The following is a 25579-nucleotide window of genomic DNA, read 5'->3' on the forward strand; positions in this document are numbered from 1 at the left end:
ACGTCACAACCGGTGCCTCGTTTCCGGTTCAGAAGCCTGGTCTCCCCGCTCGGAGCCGGCAGGCTGCGCTTGAGAAGGCGATGCTCGAGGACGACAGGCAGAGCTCTCAGCGCCAGAGGGAGAACAGGCTGGAGGCAACCGCTGTTTCTATGGCTCTATCTGGGAGACGGAAAGCAGAAGTTTGGCTCCAATCCTCCATGACGGGCTGGCTCCTCTCCAGGTACTGGCGGTGTAGCTCCATGGCCTGCTGGGAAATGTAGTTCGGCTCCAAACAGCCAATGGGAGGCCGCCAGGCGCGGCGGTTGGGGCGGGACAGTCCCACCCTCACCCCACCCCGCTTTCCCCGGGCTCGACCGGAAGTAGGCCGCCTACTCGCGACCGGAAGATCGCGAGAGGCTGCGGCTCTTTCCGCCGCGGCATCCAGGGTGGGTCGAAGAACCGCTGAAGCGGTGGTTGGGTGGCGGATCAAGGTTTATGCCTGGTTCTGGGTCCTTTCACAGCTGTCCCTTCCGGTGAGGGCGGCCCATAGGTCAGAACCGGGTGACCCTTCCCTTCCCCGCTTGCCAGCTTCTTTCTACCTTGCAGTCTGAACGGGCCATCTTGTTTTCTGAGAAATCCTAGTGATCCTTCTCCAGTCGCCTTCGTTTCCGTCCTCAGCCTCTCAGGGAGGCCGAACCGCCCTGTCTCTCTGCGTTGTTGCCATACTCAGTTCATTCCCCAGTGAGGCACTGATCAGCGTTGTGACAACCCTGGGGCAGGGATTGCTTTATTGCTCTATGTAACGCCAGGTTCCACCTGGGTGACCAAAGTAAAAATACGAATGGATTTTTTTTTTCTTAACGCTAACTATAGGTGACTCATTTAGCCATGGTTTAAAATATGTTACAGTCCAGTGTCAAAACTGTGTGGTACCAAAAGTTTTTCTAAAATTAAGGATACTTGCTTTTCCAGACATCAAAAACCAAAAACAAAGCAAACAATAACAAACTCCTTCAGGGGCGCCTGGGTGGCTCAGTCGTTAAGCGTCTGCCTTCGGCTCAGGTCATGATCCCAGAGTCCTGGGATTGAGCCCCGCATGGTGCTCCCTGCTCAGCAGGGAGCCTGCTTCTCCCTCTCCCACTTTCCGGGCTTGTGTTCCCTCTCTCGGTATGTCTCTTTCTGTCAAATAAATAAATAAATAAAATCTTAAAAAAAAAAAACCCTCTTTCAATTAAAGCAGTATGGTTTGAACTGGAAGTAAATAAATAGAACAGTAGAAAAGAGTAGTAAGTGCCAAAGTTGATCTGAATGTACCTGGGTCTATATGAAATGGTAGTATTTCAACTTAGTGTAAAATAGATGGTGCTAGCAAAAAATTGTCTATTCTTCTGGAAAGACAGAATGTGTCCTTATACTATATACAAAAAAATGGAATTTGATAACCAATAAGAGAAGACAAAAGAACATTAATGTTGGGGCACCTGAGTGACTCAGTCGGTTAAGCATCTGCCTTCAGCTCAGGTCATGATCTCAGGGTCTTGGGATCAAGTCCCCACATCAGGCTCCCCGATCTCTGGGGAGTCTGCTTCTCTCTCTGCCCCACCCCTGCCGCCCGCCCCCCGTTCATGCTCTCTCTCTCTCAAAAATCTTTAAAAAAAAAAAAAACCCTGATGAGTGGCTAAACAAGATATAGTATATCCATATAACGGATTATTATTCAGCAATAAAAAAGGAATGAGTACTAATACATGCTGCAACATGGATGGACCTCGAAAACATTATGCCAAGTGAAAGAAGTCGGTCACAGAAGACCACATACTGTGTGATTCTACTTGCATGAAATGTTCAGAATAGGCAAATCCATAGATACAAAAAGTACGGTAGTAGTTGTCAGGGGCTGGGGGAAGGGGAGAGTGACAAGTGACTGCCAATGGACGCAGGGCTTGTTTTGAAAATGTTCTGGATTTAGTGGTGATGTTTGTATACATTGTGAATATACTAAAACCCATTTAACTATACACTTTAAAAGGGTGAATTTTATGGCTTGTGAATTATAACTCAATTAAAAAAAGAAACACCAGACAGGGAAATTTTCAATGTACAAATACAAATGTTTAGTATCTAAAGTAATTTTTGAGGGATGCCTGAATGGCTTGGTGGGTTAAGCATCTGCCTTTGGCTCAGGTCATTATCTCAGGGTCCTGGGATGGAGTCCTGCATTGGGGTCCGTGCTCAGCAGGGATCCTGCTTCTCGCTCTGCCTGCTGTTCCCCTGCTTGTATTCTCTCTCTGACAAATAAAACTTTAAAAATAATAAAATACTTTTGAAGAAGTACTACAGACAACTAAGTTCAATATTTAGATTACACATAGCAAGTAGTCAAAGAAGCTGTGCTGTTTCTGTGGAATGAAGCAAAAGATAGAAGTCCGCATGGAAAATTCACAGCCTCACTAATAGATGATGAAATAAATTAAAACATAGGTAAAACCCCATTATATCTCTATTGAATGAACAATAAATTTTACTTTTTTATTGTATTTTATTTTCTATTATTGTTTAAAGATTTTATTCATTTGACAGAGAGAGACACAGCGAGAGAGGGAACACAAGCAGGGGGAGTGGGAGAGGGAGAAGCAGGCTTCCCTCGGAGCAGGGAGCCCAATGTGGGGCTCAATCCCAGGACCCTGGGATCATGACCTGAGCCAAAGGCAGATGCTTAACGACTGAGCCACCCAGGCGCCCCCCCCAAAATTTATTTTTTTTAAAGATTTTATTTATTTGAGAGAGACAGAGCACGAGAGGGGGGCAGGTCAGAGGGTGAAGCAGACTCCCCGGTGAGAAGGGAGCTCGATGCGGGGCTTGATCCCAGGACCCCAGGATCATGACCTGAGCCGAAGGCAGACGCTTAACTGACTGAGCCACCCAGGCGCCCCAAATGAGCAAAATATTTTAAATGACAAACATTGCTTTGGGCGTAAAACATTATTTAATCTTTCTGAGGGATTGTATGACCAACTGTAGCAAGTGTTATGAAATAGTTCACATTCTGGAGCCATTTTAGGAATAACAGGAGAAAAAAATGTGTATGGGGAGGTGGTAGAAAAAATACAGGAAGCTGCTCTTGGAAAGGTTATAGCAAGGGAGAATTGGGAACAGCTAAGCAAATAAAGCACATGAACTCTGTCAGGGTATGGATTATATTCATAGAACAAAGCTCCATGAAGAAACCAGGGCCACAATCATGGAGAAGCTGAGTCCAGTCTAGACTCTAGTGTGAAGATGGAAAGATGAGTTGGGGTAAGAGGGGTTTGGAGCCTAATCTTCATCTGATTCCTTTTTTCCCCTTACATCCTTTCTCTTTACATCTCTTTAAATGGGGGATGATAGAGGGGATATCTTTGAACTAGAATAGATTTTCAGATACAGATCAGGACAGAATTTTAAAAAATCTGATACTTGGAATATTTGTCAAATTTTTTCCCACTATAGCAGCACCATCTTTTTCATGGTGTTCAGTAGGGAAATGGGATCTTACAATGATTGACTAAGTGACAACATATTGAGTGCAAATTGAGTGCAATTATGACCAACTTTTCTAATTGATTTATTTATGATGCCTAGCCAATACTCTTAATATCCATAGCTCATTAATCCAGGTACAAAAATATAACAATCCAGTCTGCTTGTTTTATTTCTCAGCTTTGCAAGTCCTTAAGAAACAGGGGGATAGGATGAAGCGACACATCCTTGCCATAGAGTTCTGAGGGAAAATGAAGGTGAGATCTCTGCCTTAGGGGCATCTTAGGGTGCTAATTCATACAAGGATTTATTAAGCATCAGCCATGTACTTCTTCCTCTGAGGTGTCATCAGTACATGTGCTCTCTTCACCCTTGGCTTACCAATATTTAGGTACCCAGCTTATTTCTGCTACCATTCCATAGGCTCTTTGGGCACAGGCACTCTTCTCTTTGTTATATTACCCACAGCAGCTGGAACCCAGTAGGTGTTCAATAATGACCATTGAGTGTACAGATTCAAGATACAAGGCTGGGAGCCAGAAGAGAGATGCAAAGTGTTGGGCATTCAGTGAGTCCCCTGGTCACCCACTGGACAGATGGTCAGAGGATCCATGTTCTTCCCTCCATCATGTGTTCCAGGGCTGAACATAGGCTGAAGGGGCCCAGAAGAAGAGAAACTGGTGAATGTGTAGATGAGGGATTTGTATGTTACATTGTAAAAGGAAATGTCTCCAGCCTTGTAGTCCAGGAAGATGCCCACACGTCTGGGGGGTTCCTTTATCTGCAAGCGTGTTGGGGGAATGGTGGACACCTGGTACTCATTCCGCTTCATCATCATCACCACCCAGTAGCCATTGTCGGGTGATAGAGTCATGCTCCCTTTCCTGCTCGCGGATGCCTTGCAGATGCCCAGGATCCACCCTGTCTTGTTTCCCACCTCCACTTCCCAGTAATGGCGGCCAGAGAGGAAGCTTGGAAGGCCTAGGGCAATGATGCAACTATCAAATCTTTCTGGATTATCAGGCAGACGATTCCACTTGTTTCCAAGTTTCACACTCTTCAGGTTATTAGAGAAGATGAGGTTGGGGTGGGCAGTTTCTGCATCCAGAATCACATTAACTGCAGAAAGAATTAGAATACCTAGCTGGGGTTGCATGGGCAGTGTACCCACAGGGTTCTCCCCACCTCCAGGAAACATGGATAGGGACAGTCTTCTGGAATGCACTAGAGTTCAGCACAGGTACCCAGCAGGGAAGTCCACTTGCCTTAGTCTGGGCACTTACCGGCATGTGCCTGAGCGCAAATCAGTTCTGGAACTACAGAGAAAAAGAAGATGTGGGGAAAAACCTGAGTATTCCAATTCAGAGAGGCTAAATGTACCCTCGTCACCACAACAAGGAAAGACAAGGACCCCTACCCCAGCTCAGGACCTTGCTTCCTTTGCTTGGATTAACCCCATTCCTCCTAGACCCTGGAGACTGCCTTGGTGACTCTGTGGTCTGATGAGTTGACCCAGCCAACAAGTCCAGCACAGAGCCTGTGAAGGCTTTCTTCTGCCTTTGTTACAGGTGTTTTTCTCTCTTCTAAATAATGCCCAGAAATCAACAGTGTAGGGAATATCACAGTAACCCCTGGCAAGCACATTCTGCCATCACCATACTCACCATTAAAGGTGTCCATTTCTGAACGCAGGGTTTCTAAAAGAAGAAAGGGAGCTTGAGTTAGGTTCCCCATTTAGGGACAGATCAAGAAGAGGCTGAAGGCAGTGTCAGAAAGGCCATGGGAGATGAAGAAGGGATGCCAGAGGGGTTTGGGCTACATGGACATCAGGGAGGAAGTGAGCAGATGCCTCCCCTTTTCCCCCAAGGCCACCTACCCAGGAAGGACTTCATGCTCTTCTCCACAAACTCTGATTTCTGGTAGATGAAGTGGATCTTTTTTTCCACCTCTGGAGGAGTGTTCCATGGCTTAGGAACAGTCGCCATCTTGACCCTAGAGACAAAAGACTGCTGGCCAGAGAGGGCTGGTGCATGGGGGTAGCCCAAGTTTCCATGAGGTGGAAATAAGGTGCAGGCTCCACAGGGGACACCCAGCCCACTTGGGCTTGGCAAAGAAAATCCTCTCTGGACTCTCAGTTTTTAACACTGGTTCTCAACTTTGGCCACAGATTGGCATCACCTAGGGAGTTATAAAAACCACTGATATCGAAACCATGGTGAGTTTTAATAGTGGCCTTAAAATGGTGCTAATATTGAAATGCTCAGCCTAGAATTATCTATGTCAAATTAATTATACTTCTTTAGTCCTTTTCTGTTGAAATAAAAATGATAATAAGAAAAAAACCACAGTGAGATATGACTCATTAGGATGGTTATTATTATTTTGAAAAAATCAAAATGACAGGTATTGGCAAGGATGTGGAACAGTTGGGACCCTTGTGCATTGGTGGTAGGAGCGTAAAATGGTACAGACACTGTGGGAAGTAGTATAGTGGTTCCTCAAAAAACTAAACATAGAATTACCATATGACACATCAATTCCACTTCTAGGTATATGCCCAAAATAATTGAAAGCAGAAGGGCGCCTGAGTGGCTCAGTCGTTAAATGTCTGCCTTCAGCTCAGGTCATGATCCCAGGGTCCTGGGATCGAGTTCCACATCGGGCTCCCTGCTCGGCGGGAAGCCTGCTCTCCCTTTCCCACTCCCGCTGCTTGTGTTCCTGCTCTCGCTCTCTGTCTCTGTCAAATAAATAAAAATCTTTAAAAAAATAATTGAAAACAGAGACTCAAACAGATATATGTTCAGCAATATTCATAGCAGCATTATTCACAATAGCCAAAAGGTGGAAACAACCCAAGTGTCCACTGATGGATGAAAGGATAAACAAATTGTGGTATATACATACAGTGGAATATTACTCAGCCTTACAAAGGAATGAAATTCTGACACATTCTATAGTGTGGATGAACCTTGAAGACATTATGCTAAGTGAAATAAGCCAGACACAAAAACACAAATACTGTATGATTCCACTTATATGAAGCAGTTAGAGTAGTCAAATTCATAAAGACAGAACATAGAATGGTGGTTGCCATTCCTTGCTTCCTGGGTGTGGGGGCAATAGGGAGTTATGTTTTAATAGTATGGAGTTTCCATTTGGGAGGATAAAAAAGTGCTGCAGATGATAGTGGTGTTGGTTGTACAATAATACGAATGTACTTAATGCCATGGAACTGCACATTTAAAAATGGTTAGAGTGGTAAATTTCATTTTATATGTATTTTACCACCAAAAAAAGAAAAAAACAAAAAAGTTTATGCTAGGGTCACACTCTTAAAGATTTGGATTTAATTTGTGTGCCAGGGCCTGGATGTCAGGATTTTGTAAAGCTCGTGGGGTGATTGTAATGTCCAGCCTCCTCCCTTCCCTCCCCTTCCTTCCCCTGTCTGGGCTTAGCATCTCCACTGCTAGAAAGTGCTTCTCTCCCTGAGACCACAAGCACTTGTGGCCTCGGGGAGGGAGGCACTTCTGCAGGAACAGTTTTCATGAGGCAAAGTGCAATCTTTAGGGAGGTTTCTTAGGAACCATCATTAGCACGATAAGCTGTGTTCGTTCTTTCCAGTCTTCAGCCCATGCTCTCTCTCCTGATCCACTCCCATTTTTCCTACACAAATCCAGAAAGGCCTTAGGAGGAGCCCAGGAAGTGTCACAGACCCGGGGTTGGGAGCATCTCCCTCCTAGGGATGCCTCCCCGACTGCTTTCTGCAGGATACCCAAGGGAACACGAGGGGACCTCTCGGTACCTGTGCAGGGTGACTCCGATGTCCTAGGAGAGAAAAGAGGGAAGCTCTCCATTACCAGTCTCCTAGGGGCTGCATTGACTCCTGGTCTTTCCTCCTGGGCTCACAGCCCTGGGGTATCAGCAAAACTAGGGCATCTCTCCCCCATTCTAATTTTCATCACCCAAAATGGCAGCCTGGTGGGGCTTGCAACAGAAGTGCACCCAAACCCTGCTTTTCTCTTCTGGGAGATGCCAGGGGATCCCCTGAAAGCTGGGCCACCCTGGGCTTCTGACAGCTCATTAAAGGGGTCTGGGCACAAGACCTTTGTCTTGTACTGACTTGGGCAGAGTTAATGGCAGTGCTGGGAGCCCATGTCATCCTACTGGGCACAGCGGGCAGGGGAAGCCACACTCACCTGCATGAGCTCCCATTCCGGCTGGTACTGCTTGGCCTCCAGCTCCCCAATCAGCTCGTCAAGAAGGGCAATGTCTCTGGATACTTGGGTGCTGTATTTCTCCCTGACCTGGCCAATGGTCTGGTTCAGATCCTCTATTGAGGCCACAAAGAGCTTCTCTTGCTGCTCCAGAAGATGGTACAGCTGCTCCAACTGGTGCCGGAGTCTCTGCTTCTGGGTTTCAGTTTGTTTCTGGGGGAACAGAAAGGTGTAGGGGTCTATGCAGTGTCCTGATGTGTGTGCCCAGGGAATCCCAAGAAGCCCACCTCCTGGAGGTGGCTATGAGGCTGGATCCCTCAGCTTCTTGGAGGACTAGATTTCCTAGAAGGAAACAAAATGGGCCAGAACCTTCCAGAACAGACTGAAGGTGGCAGGGACTGGCTCTTGTAAAATGCCCTAAAACCTAGTATTCTGGGTTGATTTGTATCTCCTCCAAAATTTATGTTAAAGTCCTAACCTCTAGTACCTAAAGAATACGATCTTATTTGGAAATAGCATCATTGCAGATGTAGTTAGTTAAGATGAGATCATACTGGAGTGGGCCACTGGAGTGGGGAAGTTAGGACACAGACACAGGGAGAACACCATGGGAAGAAAACACAGGGAAAAGATGACATCTACCAGCTGAAGGGAAAGGCCTGGAAGATGTCTCCTTCATGGCCCTCAGAAGGAACCAGTCCTGCCTACATCTTGACTATGGACTTCTGGCCTGTAGAATTGTGAGAGAATACATTTTTGTGGTTTAAGCCATTCGGTCTGTGGTACTCTGTAAATGGCAGCCACAGGACACTAAGATATCTGGTGTCATCTTTTTCCTTCCTTGAAAGCCAGTGTGAGGATAACATTTGCCTGGGGTTGTAAATGGACAAGGTTATGACTACCAAAGTGTCCAGGAAGGAGACTTCTCTCTACTTCCCACCAAAGCGCTGGCATGCAGAAGGTCCTCAATGTGGCTCTGAATGAAGGCAGTCAGTCCATTTATGTGACTGTAAGTGAACTTGACTTCTACTACCATTGCACATAGGTCAGCCATCTGGCCCATGTTCTATCCAGAGTTTCTGTGGAAAGGTGAAGTGGCTCTAGGGAACTTTCTCCTTCCTCCATGGAGGGAGAAGCCCCTTCGAATCTTCTAAGACTGGACTTATGAAGTCTCATCATTTTGAGCTCTTTAGTCCTTTCGAACCAGAAATGTTTCCTCACCTTTTGTTGTTGAGGGTGCTAATGTTGGCTTTTTTTCCTTAAAGAGGACAGGTTAGTTGTCATGTTCAATGGCCTATGTTCTAAAATTGTCTGATAATTTTGCTCGTGATTAAATTCAGGTTAAGCATCTTAGACAAGAATACCATATTCTTAATGTGCTGGGCTCCCTAGCACAGCCCATGGGGAGGCAAAGAGTGTCCAGTTTGTCCATCACCATTATTGTGATACAGAGATCAGTCACTTGGTTGAGGAGGGGTCTGCCCCATCTCTCCAGTGTCAATATATATTATTTCCTTTATAATTATTAAGTAATTGGAGGAGTGGTACTTAGAGGATGTCAATATCCTATTCTGTTATAATCTGTGAAAAATTTTAGCATTTGTTGATGATCTCTTTTGGTGTTGATTGTTATACTGGTGTTTGTATAGTGGAAAATTTCCTTTTTGAGATTTTTTAGAAGTTTTTATTTATTTAAGTAATCTCTGTAACCATCTTGGGGCTTAACCTCACAACCCTGAAATCAAGAGTCATGTACTCTCTGACTGAGCCAGCCAGACACCCCATAACCATTCTTCCATACTTGTTTTAGCTGACATTGTGCTATAAAAAAGAGTTTCCCCTCCCCCTTCCATATGATTAAAAAATTACATATATATTTTGACTATTGAAAGGAGGATGAGCAGAAGTCTTGAAAACAACATCACCTTTCCACGGGAGCTCATGTCACTGTAGTGTCTTAAGGGAAGACCAGACCTTCTTGTCTCCCTGAGTTTCACTGTGGCCCACGCTTCTGCCTCACCGTCATGGTGGGGGGCATCCCTGACCTCTGCTTCACCCACAAGCTCCAAGCCACCTGGTATTATAGGAAAGGTGTTTTCTTTTTTAGAAAGAGAAAGAGAAAGCTGGTGAGTGCAGGGGAGGGGGAGGTGATGATGGGAAGGGCAGAGGGAGAGGGAGAGAAAGAATCTTAAGCAGGTTCCACACCCAGTGTGGAGCCCGATGCAGGGCTCAGATCTCACGACCCTGAGATCATGACCTGAGCTGAAATCAAGTCATACTCTTAACTGACTGAGCCATCTTGGCGCCCTAGAAAGGGGTTTTCTTTTACTACACTTCATGAGTTTCCCAAAAGTTAGACACCTGGACCAATGCCATGCCCGCTCTCATTCCTGCCCTTTGTTATCTTTGCCTGTTTCCCATTGTGGTTTGGGAGATGGGATCCAACCAACAGAAATGGGTCAGACAATTTAAGGCTCTTTGGGGTAGCTGAATTTGCTTGCAGGGAAAATGGAAGCAACTTATGTGTCCAGGTTCAACAGAGGAAGGCCAACAGTGTATTTATTGAAATCCGTGGCATCACAAAATGACAGTTTTAAAGAGAATGTCTAACCATTTGAATTTTAAAATTCCATATTTAAAAAAAAACAAAATGGACAACAATTATAAAAAACGATACAAAGGAGTATTTAAAATGGAAAAGTCTCTCCTCCCATTTCCTCAATCCCATCCCTCAGCGACAGCCACTGGTGTTAATTTCTCTAAACCATTTTGTAGTGAATATGAGAAAGCACAGGCTCCTCAGAGATTTCCTTCCATGCTGAGGGTGGGTCTCCCTCTTCAGGGACAAGCTCATCCTTGGACTCCTATTACCTCCCTGCCCCCTCAAGAGCAGGTGATTCTACATAGGTGATCAGTTCTGCTTCTCTATGAACCAGAACATAATTTGGGGACCCCCTGCTCACTTTTGGTCCCCTCCCTCCTTTTGCAGGGGTGAACTCAGGCAAGGATTGGCCACAGAACACCCCTGACCTTACCAGGAATTTCGCAGTCTTCTTATCCCCCTGAGATCTCTGCTCCTCCCCACATTTTCTCAACTCCTTCAGATGCTCCAGCTGCTTTTGAATTTGCTCCTGGAAAAGGGGCACTTGTTGAAGCCTAAACTTGGCCTCTTCCATCTTTAGTTGGTGCCAACTCTAGAGGGAAAAAATCTGCTTTAGGGAGTAAAGCTGAGGGTGCTGCAGCCAAGAGCACAGGGATGGTGCCCAGGAAAGAGGAAGAATGAATCCATCATACCAAGGGAAGCAGATCCAAGAGGTGGTGAGAGAGAGATTCTTAATGACATGTGGGCACCTGGAATTAGCAATACCTGAAGCTAGTGCCCTTGGATGTCAACTACATGAACCAGTAAATTCCCTCTTTGCTGGTCTGGTTTATATTGTGTTTTTGCCACTTACAGACCAGGGATGCTGACTAATGCACCAACATCCCAGGGTTGGGAAATAAAGTAGCCCTGACTACTTTTTTTTTAAAAAAGATTTTATTTATTTATTTGAGAGAGAGAATGAGAGAGAGAGAGAGAGAGCGCGCATGAGAGGGGGTTGGGTCAGAGGAAGAAGCAGACTCCCTGCTGAGCCGGGAGCCCCATGCGGGACTCGATCCCGGGACTCCAGGATCATGACCTGAGCCGAAAGTAGTCGCTTAACCAACTGAGCCACCCAGGTACCCAGCCCTGACTACTTTTAAAAACCCCTCCCCACCCCACCCCCAAGAAGCCCTACCTTGTATTCCAGGGCAGCCTCTTCTATGGGGCGCACCCAGTGGCCTTGATGTTCCTGACTCAGCCTGCAGATGAGGCAGATAGGCTCCTTATGGTCCTCACAGAAGAGCAGCTGGACCTGCTTCATGTGTCGCTCACACTGTGGCAAGGACTTGGGACTCAAGCTGGCTATCTGCAGGCCTTCTTGATGCTTGTAGTCTTCAGAGTTATTTACTGTGAGTGAGGCCAGGCTTAGGAAGCCGCTGGGTGAGCATTTGCCTGAGGTCTTAGGATACCTAGAAGCAACGGAGTATCTGCAGGAATCATCTCCTTCCTGGGCACGGCAAACGGGATACACAGCCTCATCCTGTGGCTTCCCTGGGGACATAGCAGTGGAAAAATTTCCTGAGTGACAAACCCAAAATGTTATGAAGGGGTGCTACAAAACACAGAAGAGAGAGATAGAGAGCCCATGCCTGGGACACACAAGTTCCTGGTTAGACTGTGGCAACTTCTAACTTGTCCTCCCCTGACTTCGCTCCAGCAAGGTAGCAAACCACCCAGCAAAAGTGAGGGCAAAGGGCTAGATCTCATGACAGCCCTGAGACTTGGAACTCCTGGATATTTATCCTAATGAAAAGCCTTTTGTTATAAATTCTATGCCTTCCTCCCACACATATACAGATCTAGCAGGTGATATAAAGGCAGTGAGACGTTCTAACCAGTGTTTGCTTTGCCACTTAAAACCAACCAGGCTGCTCATGACTCGAGTGGGAGCCCCCTGGGGACAGTGATTCACTCATAGCCTGACCCCTAGCAGAGTCCCTGGCACATGGTAAGGATTTGAGAAGTGTGTGTTGAATGAAAGAACTAAAGGGACCTCTCCTCACATCCAGGTTCATGAAGAATTAAATGGAAGTAAGGAAAGGGACTTGACTTTATAAGGATGAAGGGTATAATCCACCATGATGACAAACAGCCATGACTAGCTGTGCCCCAAGACCATAGCACAACTTCATAAAGCAGAAATGACAGGAGGTACAAGAAGAAACAGACCCCCACTCAATTCATTAGTCCCCTCCCACCACCTTTCACAAGGTCCCAGGAATTCATATCACATCTGTAAGTGAGACTGTGGGAGGCCCCCCCAGTAACCATTCTCCCCTCCTTCCCTTATGATAGAATTGATTGCTGCCCATCAATTGATGGCTGCTTCCCTCCCCGCCCCCAAAAAAACCCATTTCTTGCAGTTAGGTGTGGCTGTTTGACTACATTCTGGCCAAAGGGATATAAATGAAGGCATCATGAACAGCTTCTAGAAACTTCTGGAAACTTTCCCTAAGTGATACTCTTCTCCTTTGTCCTTCTATCCTGCTGCTTGGAATGAGGATGCCACCCTCTGAGACCATGAGCTTGAGAGCAAATTTTGTGGAGCAGAAAAACAGCAGGAGCCTGGGTTCCTGGCCCATAATGTACCACATCTGTTCTGGACCATCTGTGTTATTTATGTGAAGGAGAAACAAACTTCTATCTTGTTTCAGTTAGCATTATTTTGGCATTTCTGTCATCCACAACCCAACATAATCCCAATTTCTGCCTCCTTAGTAAAAGAGATTTAGGATTTTAGCCAACAGCTCTCCTCCCTGCCCAGAGAGGTGAATGGCAGAATCTCAGTCCCATGACATATTGCCATGGGGTCATTGTGAGAAGCAGGTATTTTTACCCAGTCTTTCCCAGATGCTCAAGCTGGGGTCCATGAATTCCTTGGAATTCTAACGGATTTCAGAGTATCTAAGAACTTGAACTTTGATGCAACATTTTATGAAGATGTGTGTATGTGCATTTTTTTCAGGATTCACAGCCTACCTCAGATCCCAGGGGCACCCAGGGATCTGGTGTTGTGAGGAAACACCTGCACAGGTCACCATTCCTAAGGATACCAGGTTTTCTGAGTTTTGGGGTCCTTTCTTACCTGAAGAAGGAGGGACTTCTGGACCTGAAGGCTGGTGGAGCTCACTGCCTACCACCTCCCTCAAGGTCTCAGAAGGTTCTTGACCCTCGATTCCATTTTTCTTTGAAGGTCCTGTAGATTCTGGATTCTCCCAGGTCGTCTGGTCTCCAGACAGTGATACATTGGAAAGTGTATTCCTGAATACTCCCCCCTTCAGGATCATGGACTGTTCTGGATTCTTGGAGCCTTTCTCTGGAGCCACAGTAGTACCTACATCCAGAGTGGCCACTTTACTGGGGGTGGCTGCTGAGTCTGGATGATCACTTCTCATTTTCTCTTGAGGCAGAAGAGTTTCTGGATTGGGGGGTTCTCTCTCTCCCAAAAAAATGGTAAATTCAAGACTTCTGGGTCTCTTCTGCTCTGAAGGTAAATGTTCTTCAGAGATCCTGGATTTTACTCTTCCTAGGGACCCAGTAAGCGACTCACAGGCATCTCCTTGGAGCCTTCCTAAAGAGCTGACATTCCTGCGTAGCGTGACACTAGGACTCCACTTCTCCACCTGTGGCTTGCCAGAGAGTGGGTTTCTCCTGGAGGACAGAGTCACGCTCCTGGCCCCTGGCTTGCCCAGCACATCCAGGCCCTCAGAGCTCTTCTGACCTCTCCCTTTGCCCCGAGGCTTCTTCTGGGGCCCCCTTCCAGCCTCATGCTGGCTGGATGGCAGGCTGAGGGCCCCATCACCACTTTGCCGCTGCCTATCACCTTCCAGGCCATCTGGTATCTTCAGGCCCTTGGGCTTATTCTCCCCAGAGGAACAAGACATTGTTGAACTGTTTGGGCCACTTTCTTGTATCAGATACTCTGCGAAGACAACAGGATGCAAAGGCATGAAATTGTGCAGTGTTCAGGGCCAGGGGTTGGGAGAGAAGGGAGAGAAGGAAAAATCCCCTCAGAAATTACAGAAGTTCAGAATGTTCTAGGCAACAACAGTCAATTACCCTTAAATAAGAAAATGCTAATTATTTGTTATATATTTCTCAAATAGTGCTTTTCAAACTTCTTTGGCAGGAGAAGTTTCCAATATAAAGTCTTACACAAAATTGTTAATTCATAAAATAAATAAACCCCTAGTTTACTGGTATAAATGTGTGTGTGATTATAGGTGTATAAAACTCATAAAATCCATCAATAAAGAAGAATTAAGGTATTTGGCACAAAAATTTGAAAACAGATTTTGAAGGACAATTAAAACTTCAGAAACTAATTTACTTCTGTTTTATTCTTTGGTTTCACGATGTGAAGAAAATCCTAACACACAGGTAAGTAAGTGTAAATGGAGATTTTTTTTTTTTAAACAGCTTGCTTGGTTGGAAGTTTCAGGATACAGTTTCATTAAACAGAAATGACAGGAAATGCTTAATTCCAAGGTCTACATAAAAAGGAATTCAAGTACAGCACAAACTATCACCTGGTGGCCTCTAGCATTTCAAAATTTGATTAATGACACATTTTATTTTTTTGTTAAAAGATTTTATTTGTTTATTTGACAGAGAGAGAGAGCTAGAGAGGGAACACAAGCAGGGGGAGTGGAAGAGAGAGAAGCAGGCTCCCTGCTGAGCAAGGAGCCTGATGTGGGGCTCGATCCCAGGACACTGGGATCATGACCTGAGCCAAAGGCAGATGCCCAACGACTGAGCCACCCAGGCGCCCCTAATGACACATTTTAATATGAATTTGTTGGTTTTGTAAATTAGAAAAATTAATAAAATTTGGATTAAGTGTTTGTTAACATTCTAAAGAATCCCTGAAATATCTTCCTTGGATGTAACTTGAAAACCACTAGTCTAATAAAGAAATGAAGATATCCTGTAATCAGCAGTTTAATTTGTGGTAGAAGAGGCTCTTATTAAAATTGCTTCAGAGTTGTTAAAACACTTTGCTGTTGCAAACACTTTGCTTCCTAGGAAAATGTTAAGTTCCCTGAACTGGCTCAAGAACTAATGGGAAAGCCCTAAAGATGCTAATAACCAGGTTTTATTGTTTCTGGTTTTTAAAAAAATTCATTTATTTGTCAGAGAGCGAGAGAGAGAAAGCATAGCAGGGGAAGCAGCAGGCAGAGGGAGAGCAGGCTCCCTGCTGAGCAAGGAGCCCGATGTGAGACTCGATCCCAGGACTCCGGGATCATGACCTGAGCCGAAGGCAGACGCTTAACCAACTGAGCCACCCAGGTGTCCAAATAACCAGGTTTTAAAACATGAAAAGGTAACTTAAAAATTCTACTCATCAAATTACACTGGACTCAGATTATGGTTTAGTCTTATCAGTCTTTCAAAGAGTGGAGAAATTTTATGTTATTTAAACATTTACTTCAGAAAAATACATAGAGGCCACATTCGTTGATCACAGTGGGATAAAATCAGGAAGTTACAGCAAAACAGGAATAGAAGAAGGAGGAGAAGAAGGAAGAAAAACAAGGAAAGAGAAAAGATGAAAGAAGGGAAGGAAAAGAATTGAGAATTTTAGAATACCTTTGTGAAATATGTCAAAGAAGAACTCAAAACTGAAAACAGGTGGATTTCAACGTGAAGATTACCAGTCCACCCAGCTGATGTGGTCAGTTAGCAAGCCCTTTTTTTCTCTCCTGAAGATACTGGTCTGTACATAGGGGTTAATCACAATGAAGTTAGGGCCCCTCTAAGATCAGGCATCTTAGCTCTTGCTCTCCCGATTCTGCCCCACAGTGAGAATCTCAGCCTCCCTCGCCCTTTTTTAAAGCCATTGGGAGCCTTAGCTGTACTAACCCAGCTCCAGAGACCTAAGCAGCAGAAAGGACTTGCTCGGCCAGAGTCACTGGGGTCATGGTAGACCTGGGACTCCTAACCCCCCAAGTCACAACACAGTGGTCTAAACACAAGTTCCCTCTTGCACCTTCTACCCCACTCCATGAATAGCCAGCAGTCACACTGGGAGAGGAATGGGGCATGGGGCCTGCTTACCTGGGCTGATGGCCCTGTCAAGCTCCTCTGCCAGAAAGTTCTGGTTGATGGCCCTCAGGACTTGCAGGGTCAGCCTCACAGCATACTCTTCCCCATAGTGGGTGATCATCAGATCGGCCAGCCTCACTGGCCTGGCATTCGGGAGCTGGCCCCGAGGGATCCGGGAGTGATCCTTCTCCAGGCTGATGTTCTGCAGCTTAAACTTGAACTTCTCAAAGTCACTGGGCACCAGCGACTCCAGGGACTCCAGCACATGGTCACTGGGGGTCTTGATCATGGTGTTGACCAGGAGAGGCCAGAGCCAGCTGTCTGAAACAGCCTCTGCCCTGGAAACCCAGAGGCTGGGTAAAAAGAAGCTGTTTGTGAAATAACGGAAGAGGCACAGGAAATGCTCTGCGCTCTGGCGGGAACTGAGCTATGAGTGTCATCATTTGTTTGTTCCCAGTGATGACACTTGTGTTCTCTTTCTCACAGATTTGGAGGCTTTTACAGCTGGGAGGGCTCAAGGTCAGCCACGTGGTCCTCTAGCGCCCCAGCCCTCACCTTCGAATACTGCCCAGCAGAGCAGTGGTAAGTATGTGAAGGAGGGGCTGGGGCTGGATTCCAGAGTACTGATCCTGGGCAGGCACTCAGATGCTTCTTCTCCCTGGTCCCACGCCGCAGAGGACCATGATGAGGGTCAGTCTCTTTGGCCAGTTGTTCTCCTCCAGACTCTTGGGATTTTATTGGCCCTCCAAAGCAAATGGTGGGGAGGGTCGGACTGGGGGCAAAAATGTAGCCCTGCAAGTTTTGCCCTTCCCTGCCCAAGAAGGAGGTGAAGCCAGAAGGACACTGCCAGGACACAAGCCCTGGTGTCACCCCTGTTGATGTAGTTCCAGTTGTCTGGTACTTTCAGCATCACGAAGGCTCAAAATGCCATGCCTGGAACTGTCATCCTGATTTGTGTGTTCTCTACTCTGCCTGGCTTCCCGAGAGCATACCCATGAGGGAGGATGCTTGTCCATGCACTTTTACTGAACAAGTTTTTTGTTTGTTTGTTTGTGTTTGTGTTTTTATTTTTTTAAGTAAGCTCTACATCCAATGTGAGGCTTGAACTCAGAACCCCGAGAACAAAGGTCACATGCTCTACTGACTGAGCCAGTCAGGTGCCCCTGAACACATATTTTGGACACCCTGCCAGGATGTGGAGAAACAAGGGTGAAAAAAGACATAGGTGTCCTTTGGAGCTCATGTCCCAGTGTGGGGCTCCAGAAGTCACTCCAGAGCTAATGGAAGTTGTATGTGGGTGAGCGGACTTCTTCCAGTTAACTGCTTCTGTCTTTCTGCATACGCTGATTTTTATCCCGAACTTTGTGTTTTGAAAAATTTCAAACCTACAGAAAAGTTACCGAGATTCACCAACTGTTTACATTTTACAGTATTTAGTGATTCTCTCTCTTACATACACACATGCATGCACTTCATTTTTCCTTTTTTCCCCTCTGAACCATTTGGTAATGAATTGAAAACATTATCAGATGTCACTCCAAATATCCTAAATACCCTAAGTACAATGAACAAGGATATAAGGATATTATTTTAAATAATCAGAATACAATTATCATACTCAGGAAAATTAACATCATTATAATACTATAATGAGTCCATAATCAAATTTCTCCAAAGGACTGATAATGTCCTTGACAGCTTTATTTTTTCCAGCCCACGGTCCGATCAGAGATCCTGCACTGCATTTAGTTGTCACATCTCTATACTCTGCTTCTACTAGAACACTTTCACACTTCCCCGCCTTTTTAAATTCTGTCAATGTTTTTGGAAAAGTCCGTTCCAAGCAGAATGTCCCTTAATTTAGGTCTGTGCATCATTTCCTCATTATTAGACTGAAGGTATATTCAGGTGCTCAAGATGTCTCCATTGTAAAAGGATGTTTTTTGTTGTAATTAGTAAGTAACCTGAGAATGTGGAAACGTCTTGTTCTCCTACAATCTTTCACCCCATGATTTTAGCATTCATTAATGATCCTTTCCTAAATCAGTTGCTACAATGGTACTTGCAAAATGGTTATATTTCTATCACTTAGCTGGCATCATTTGCATGTCCTGGTTTAAGCTTTCCGCATTTCTTATGAAGTTTTTGGCTTACAGATTTTTTTTTTAAAGATTTTATTTATTTATTTCACAGAGAGAGATAGCGAGAGCAGGAACACAAGCAGGGGGAGTGGGAGAGGGAGAAGCAGGCCCCCCGCTGAGCAGGGAGCCCAATGTGGGGCTTGATCCCAGGACGCTGGGATCATGACCTGAGCTGAAGGCAGATGCTCAACAACTGAGCCACCCAGGCACCCCCAGATGTTTTGTTTTTAACACAATTGTGGTTACTGTGTGCCAGGCACAGCTTGCTTTATATCCATTATCTCCTAAAATCTCTGCAGCATGCCTTCAGGGAAGGATTCATCATCCTCACTGCCAGGATTAGTGGTTCAGTGACTTGCTCAGTGACTGAGCCAGGATTCAAACTCCCTCTTTTAACCACTTTGCAATATCGTCTCCGTGCATGATAATAATTTATTATTTTACTGTTCCTCACTAAGGCCAGCTGTCACTTTTTTCAGCTGTCTAACGAGACTCAAAATGGGCTATTCTGACCACTCCCCACAGGTCATTTGCAACATTCTGATGCCTGGCAGAACAAACAACACTGTGTGTGACCAGCCTGTGTGTGACCAGCTGGGACCAAGGCTTTGATGAGTTCTGCTTGGTTGAATGTTATCTTACTCTCCACTTGGTCCACATACTTCATATTTTACAGATTACTCAGTGCTTTTGGTTTAATAGCTGACAGCATCTAGTTTTCTGGATCCTGCTGAGAAAATAACCCCAACCCCAACATACTCACTAAAAAATGGATGGACTCAAATGCATGCATATTTGTGGTGCAAATGTTGGATGTGTGATATTCTCAGGTTGGGCCGGAAGGGTGTTGACTGAGGGTCTCTGGGATCATGGCCTGTGCAAGATTTCAGAAGGCAGTAACACAGCCACCTCACAGGGAGCCTCCCACTCCTGAGACAACTGAAATTGTGCAATAACACACGGTCCTTCTTGTTCCTGGGGTCCCTAACCCTGTCTTAACTGGCCAGGAAACTCCTTTAAGCTCAAACTAACACACCCACAGCAGGATTGGGCAGGAACTGGGGCTTTCCAGTCTATAGCAGGATATTTTGCAATTGCAGTGATACCTTTTGCAACAGGGAGCAATTCTGAGGCATGGACTTGCCTTTTTTTTTTTTTTTTTTTTAAGAGAGAGTAAGCAAGCAGGGGTGGGGGGGAAGGAGGGGCAGCGGAAGAGGAGAGAGAATCTCAAGCAGACTCCCCACTGAGCTTGGAGCCCTACACTGGGCTTAATCTTGCAACCCTGAGATCATGACCCTGAGGCATGACCTGAGGTGAAACCAAGAGTCAGTCACTCAACCAACTGAGCCACCTAGTTACTCCAAGGCATGGACTTACTTGTGAGGTAGTGGCATTTCTAGGTCAAGAGAAGCTGAAAGAGGTTCCATTTTTTGAGGTTCCAGTAATTTTTTTTAAATGAAGAAATGTGGGGGCACCTGGGTGGCTCAGTTGGTTAAGCGACTGCATTCAGCTCAGGTCATGATCCTGGAGTCCTGGGATCGAGTCCTGGGATCGAGTCCCAGGATCAAGTCCCACATCAGGCTCACTGCTCAGCAGGGAGTCTGCTTCTCCCTCTGACCCTCCCCCCTGTCATGCTCTCTCTCTCTCTCATTCTCTCAACTAAATAAATAAAATCTTTTAAAAATAAATAAATAAATAAAATGAAGAGATGTGAAAAGACGATTATAGCTCTCGGTGACTTTTGAATGTTTGATTGAACAGCGGTAGTGGAGTGTCGATGAAATCTTTCTTGTGCCTCTGTGACTGTATGTATGCCCTTATTTGGGAACAACATGACCAATCTAAATCTATCGCAGCTGCTGCAAGCAGAGCTACTTCAGCCTCCGCTCTTATCCTAAGTAATGCACAGCCCAGACATCCCAACCTTAAATCCATGCCTGGGTTTCATCTTTCTAACTTACTCCATCAGGGTTTCACTTTCTAACACATTCATTTTTGCATCACTTTGAGATTTTTTAAATCAATATGTATTACTTTTATAAAAGAAAAGGATAGTTTTAAAAAAGTATTTTATAATTAGCTCAGCCTCCAAGGGGATATCAGTTCTGTCCCCACAACCATCATGTTGAGGTTTATGGTAGTTAAATATAGTACATACTGGTTATTGAGAGAGCCATAGGCAAGATCATGGAAGAGTTCCTGTGTTAATCCGGAGTTGGAAGTAATGGATCCCATTGTGACCCAAATTCTTCCTCACCCTCCAGTATATTGAATTTTAAGGGAGAAATCTGAGACTTTGAAATCTGAGAAATTGAGAGAAATCTCAATTTCAAAGTGAATTTCCAGGCAATGAACCTCCCACTGGGAAACATACTTGTAACTGGGCTTTCTGAGAGCACACCAAGTTCTGGTGCAACCTCCAACCTCCTGAGCAGGATGGAAACAGGGAGAGAAAGGCATCTTCCTAGGTGGACTTGACTTGTGGAGGTTGTACAGTAGTAGGGTCGGAATAGTTCCCGGATTGGTCCACCAGTGAGAGTTTCATTTGCAATATGGTAACGCCAAGCAAGAAGCTTTATGAGCTCTAAAGTGCTATACACATTATTTATTCTCATTGTTAAATCTAGACGGAGGGTAAGTGGGTGTTCATTTTACTCTTTAATTTTTTTTACATATTTAAACATTTTATAATTTAAAACACTGAAAAAATTTTGTTTTACTAATATTTCTAGGGACCCTTCTAGGAGGCTGGCTGTGGGCATACAGTCCCTGACCGCCAAAGGCTTACATGTTAGTGAAGGGGAATAACCCAGTTGCCTGCTCTCCCTTCCCTTGCACCCTTTGAGGTTTGATTTACATAATCCTGTCCCACTCGGATCTCCCTGTCCTTTTACCCGCAGCAGACCTGCCCCGGGTGCTTCGGTCAATGCCTACTCAGTAAGTTTCGAATATAAACAAAGTAATGGGGGAAAAAAACTGGACTCCAAGATCTAGGACGTGTGGCCTGGGCCAGTTACCCGACGTCTCTGAGTTTCCTGTCAAATGGGTGGTTTGGGAATTTCAATGAGATAATGTATGCTAAAGAGCCTGGCACCGTGGGTCAGCGTCAGCTAGGTCTTTTGATGCTCCAGCGCCTAGCACAGCGCCAGGCTAGTCGTGGGCGGCGTCTGAGGGCCGGACACAGGATCCCCGCCCCCGCACAGCCGTCACCTCCGAGACCCCAGCCCACAGCGCGCGGTTCCCGGCCGCTGCGCTCGCTTCCGCGCGTGGGGGCAGGAAGACCCCACTCCGCGGGTCTCACGCCCGGCAGCAACCCCCTTGGGGCAGTCGCTCCAAGGGGAAGCGGCCTGGGCGGGCGGGGGTTTGTCCGCGGGAAGAGTAGCCCGAGGATAAAACGGAAGTGTCAGCGAGGAGCCCCGATAGGCAGGCTGGCAGGCACTGGAGTAGAGACAACCCGGCATAGAGTCCGGGGCCCCGCGGGCTCTGCCCAAGGCGGGAGAGCCAGAGGAGGCGCGACCCTCCCGGCGGCCGGCCCCCCTACCGCCGCGCTAGTGCGTCCGAGGGCCACGCCCTAAACTACATCTTCCAGGGGGCCCCGGGAGTAAGCGGAACCAATCGGAGGGCGAGTAGGCGGGCTCAGCGGGGCCTACGTCTCCCAGGGGGCGCTGGGGCGCGGCGCCGTGGTCGGGATCGGCAGCCCCAGCAGCCTATAGCTGTGTCTCCACAGAGCGGCCAACGCCTGGCGCGGAGGAGTGGCCATCGCGGCTGGTATCCTGGGCACGATGCCAAGAAGGGCAGTCGACGCGGCCGCCCGCGGCCCGGGGTTGGCGCGCGAGGGTGCCCGGGGGCTGCGCTGCAGCGTGGCTCCCTACATTGCTCCACCCTTTAAGAGCCCCTAGTCCTCGTTCAGTCGTGTTACCGGCAAGTATTTACCAAGTGCCTGCTGTGCACCCGTTGCTGTGCCGGGGCGAAGACTGGCAGGTCAGGCGGCTCCCCTGCCCCAGGGCGCTTGTCTCATGACTTACAGGGAGGGGGTTGGTCTCCACTCGCGGCGAGAGCAGTGAAAGGAATTCATTCAGCCCGACGCCAGCACTGTCATCTTGTCGGTTTTCAAACACCAGGAACCCTAGGGTACCGATTCTTAAACTTCTATCGTGATTCATTTTGAAAAATCTAGGGAAATGCTATGGGTAGTGGAGATAATGGTTTTGTTCAGAAAAAAAGCACATGGACCTGCAGTTTCGTGTATCATTTCAGGGGATTCGTGACTTCCTGAAATCTGCTGGGAGGAACCTGGCACGGAGCTCTAGGTATGGACCCTCCCGTCAGTCAAAGCCGCCCGTACTTTTAAATTGTTTTATATATTTCACCTTCAAGGAAGATTTCCTTTGATCCACCGAGGGCGGAGCACCCACCCAGACGGTCTATCTGTATTTCTAGTCCCAACATTCTATTTGTTTAAGTCCTTCCCATCAAGACTACTTTCTAGTCTCAGGTAAACATAACCATACTGTATTCACCTCCCTGGTAATGTGAGGGGCACCTTCTTACTCAAATCCTTGTAACCCTCGTGGAACGTTCCCTTGCCTGCCACACTTGCCAATTAGTTAGAAACTGTAAACGACTTAAATGAGTATCACCAGGCAACTGGCTGAGTAAATTTTGGTGAATCTATTCTATGGACTGCACCGCATCCGTTGAAAATGTGCAGTGGGTTTGTTTTTTTTTTAAGATTTTATTTATTTATTTGACAGGGAGAGACACAGCGAGAGAGGGAACACAAGCAGGGGGAGTGGGAGAGGGAGAAGCAGGCTTCCTGCCGGGCAGGGAGCCCGATGGGGGGCTTGATCCCAGGACTCTGGGACCATGACTTGAGCCAAGGCAGATGCTCAATGACTGAGCCACCAAGGCGCCCCTGCAGTGGGTTTTTGTATGCTAATGTGTGGAGATGGTCAATATGTAAGGTGAAAAAGAGCATGTTTACAGTACAACATGACAATATAATCCCACGTTTGTAAATAACAGGAAAAATATCTTTAAAACTTAAATATCTAAAGGGGAACAAGAAATACCATGGCAACCTCCAGAGAGTAGAATTAGGGATAGAGGTTGTGCTTTTCACTGTGTCTTCTATATGTTTTTGTGTTTTTCAATAAGCATTTAAACATTTTATGACACATGAAAAATCATCTGTGAATATATTCTAAGTGTAAAATAATAAGGCAAAACAGAAAATATAGCAAGCTAATGTTAGAGGAAGACTTTCATGTTTTGCTCATTATTTATTTATTTATGTATTTATTTATTTGTTTATGTATTTTTGTAGGCTCCATGACCAACATGAGGCTCAAATTGAGAGCCTGAGATTGAGTCACACGCTCTACCGACTGAGCCAGCAAGGTGTCCCTGCTCATTATTTTTTATAACAAAAACAAATAAAATCTCATGAACTGGAATATTTTTTTCATTATAGTGCAGAGGATTAGGAAAATGGTTTTTAAAAAGCACACTGTGCCCATAGAGAAACACATGAGTGACACTTACGATTGAAGCTAACATATTGGGCACATTGTGTGTGATATATCATATGAGTGCCTTATATGCCTTCATAGCATAGGCTCTGGAGTCGGACTGCCTCAGTGAGAATACTGTGCCTACAGTTAACCATTTGTGTGACACTGGCTGAGTGATGGACCTATCTACTTATTCAGCCTTGAAAAGGAAGGAAACTCTGATAATGGCACAACACATGACAGACACAAAAGGGTAAATGTTGTATGATTGTACCTCTATGAGGTGCCTGGAATAGTCAAATTCAGAGACATAAAGTAGAATAGTGTTTAACAGGGGCTGGGAATGGAGGGTAATGGAGAGTTATTTAATGGTTAGAATTTCAGAATGGGATGATGAGAAAGTTCTGGGGATGGGTGGTGGTGATGGTTGTACAACAATGTGAATGCACTTAATGTCACTGAATTGTATACTTAATTATTAAAATGGAAATTTTAGGTTATGTATATTTTACCACCCCAAAAACCTCAAAAATACACATACTCCTCAATTCAATTATTCTATTTCTGGGAGCATCCTAAAACAATTATTGAGTGTACAGAAAGTTGCACTGCAAGATGTCCATTGCAGAATTGTTTATTAAACCAAGAACTGGAAACAACCTAAATGTCCATCAGTAGAGGAGATAGTAAGTACAATTGTGGTACACCCATACTGTGGCATACTGTACATCTGATAAGAGTAAGAAAGCCCTGTTCATCTTGATCCAGGCACTGTTATTAAAGGGAAAAGTGGGAAAACATGTACTACACATAATAAATACGTATATGTGAACACATCAGAAGGAGATTGGTAGAATGTACAGCCAACTGTTACCTATAAAAATGAGTAGAAGTGAAATAAGGGGGTGATGAAAAGTTTCCTCACTTTCTTTGTATACATCTGTATTCTTTGAATCTTGTACAATGACTATTCATGTATTACTATTGTTGCATAACAAACACCTCATAAGTTGGTGGTATAAAAGCCCTTTTTATTCTCATGATTTTGTGGTCAGGATTTTGAGCAGGACACAGGAGGGACAACTCATGTCTGCTGCATGACTGGAGCTCCAACTGGGGTGGCTCCTATGTCTGCAGATTGCTGGAATGGCTATAATTGACTGGGGCTATGTGTCTGGGGCCTCGGTACTGGCTCTCTGGGTGACTGCTTGTTTCTTCCCCTTGTTCTGCTGGGACTGGAACATCCAAATGACTTCTTCACTTGTATGTGGAGTGCCTGGGCTGGGATGGCTGGAACAGCTAGAGTTTGCTGCACATCCATTTCTGTCCATGTGCACAGCTTGGGCTTCCTCACAGCATGGCAGTCTCAAGATAATCAGCCTTCTTAAATGGCAGCTGGTGTTCCCAGAAGTAGCTTTCCCTGAAGCCTCTGGTTGTAGCTTTAAGACTTCTTAGGTAGTCCCAGAAAGTCACTTCCATTTCATTCTGTTGCCTTAAGCATGTCATTAAGGTTAGTCTAGGAAC

At 45.7% G+C, this 25579-nt stretch overlaps 1 protein-coding gene and 2 long non-coding RNA genes across 10 annotated transcripts; 2 read left to right on the top strand and 1 right to left on the bottom strand.

The window, feature by feature from the left end:
* The first annotated feature begins 22 nt into the window (after positions 1 to 22).
* Positions 23 to 19686, top strand: LOC148162832 (uncharacterized). 2 transcript variants are annotated; one of them, XR_015766544.1, is made up of 3 exons: positions 23 to 220; positions 16888 to 16983; positions 17479 to 19686. It is a non-coding gene; the product is annotated as an uncharacterized LOC148162832 (long non-coding RNA). The 2 variants fall into 2 exon arrangements; XR_015766545.1 differs by having other exon boundaries at positions 17483 to 19686.
* Positions 3560 to 16839, bottom strand: MEFV (MEFV innate immunity regulator, pyrin). Of its 5 annotated transcripts, none has more exons than XM_028111747.2 (10): positions 16414 to 16838; positions 13442 to 14278; positions 11492 to 11847; positions 10748 to 10906; positions 7695 to 7925; positions 7301 to 7323; positions 5375 to 5490; positions 5163 to 5195; positions 4782 to 4814; positions 3560 to 4638 (listed from the first exon to the last, which is right to left on the bottom strand). In XM_028111747.2, exons 1-10 carry the CDS (start codon positions 16688 to 16690, stop codon positions 4064 to 4066), a joined length of 2640 nt encoding a protein of 879 aa, XP_027967548.2. In that variant the 5' UTR covers positions 16691 to 16838; the 3' UTR covers positions 3560 to 4063. The 5 variants fall into 5 exon arrangements, with proteins under 5 accessions (XP_027967548.2, XP_027967550.2, XP_027967549.2 ...); XM_028111749.2 differs by having other exon boundaries at positions 10748 to 10843; positions 16414 to 16837; XM_028111748.2 differs by having other exon boundaries at positions 3560 to 4617; positions 16414 to 16836.
* A 2584-nt stretch (positions 19687 to 22270) lies between the features above and the next one.
* On the top strand, positions 22271 to 24608 carry LOC148162833 (uncharacterized). 3 transcript variants are annotated; one of them, XR_015766537.1, is made up of 3 exons: positions 22271 to 22673; positions 22800 to 22852; positions 23869 to 24608. It is a non-coding gene; the product is annotated as an uncharacterized LOC148162833 (long non-coding RNA). The 3 variants fall into 3 exon arrangements; XR_015766538.1 differs by having other exon boundaries at positions 22271 to 23037; XR_015766536.1 differs by having other exon boundaries at positions 22271 to 22852.
* Positions 24609 to 25579: the final 971 nt, after the last annotated feature.

The sequence above is a fragment of the Eumetopias jubatus genome, unplaced genomic scaffold (genome assembly GCF_037043125.1).
Source record: "Eumetopias jubatus isolate StellerSeaLion01/CBP00866 unplaced genomic scaffold, mEumJub1_p1.0 scaffold_12, whole genome shotgun sequence".
Taxonomy (NCBI): Eukaryota; Metazoa; Chordata; class Mammalia; order Carnivora; family Otariidae; genus Eumetopias; species Eumetopias jubatus.

What these genes read in the sequence shown, in the direction of transcription:
- MEFV (XM_028111747.2), bottom strand. Translation starts at nt 16,690, where the DNA reads ATGATCAAGACCCCCAGTGACCATGTGCTGGAGTCCCTGGAGTCGCTG. An exon ending in AGAAGTCCCTCCTTCTTCAG is followed by an intron (nt 11,848 to 13,441) that starts GTAAGAAAGGAC and finishes CTATGTCCCCAG; the next exon opens with GGAAGCCACAGGATGAGGCT. An exon ending in CGGAATGGGAGCTCATGCAG is followed by an intron (nt 7,324 to 7,694) that starts GTGAGTGTGGCT and finishes TTTCTCTCCTAG; the next exon opens with GACATCGGAGTCACCCTGCA.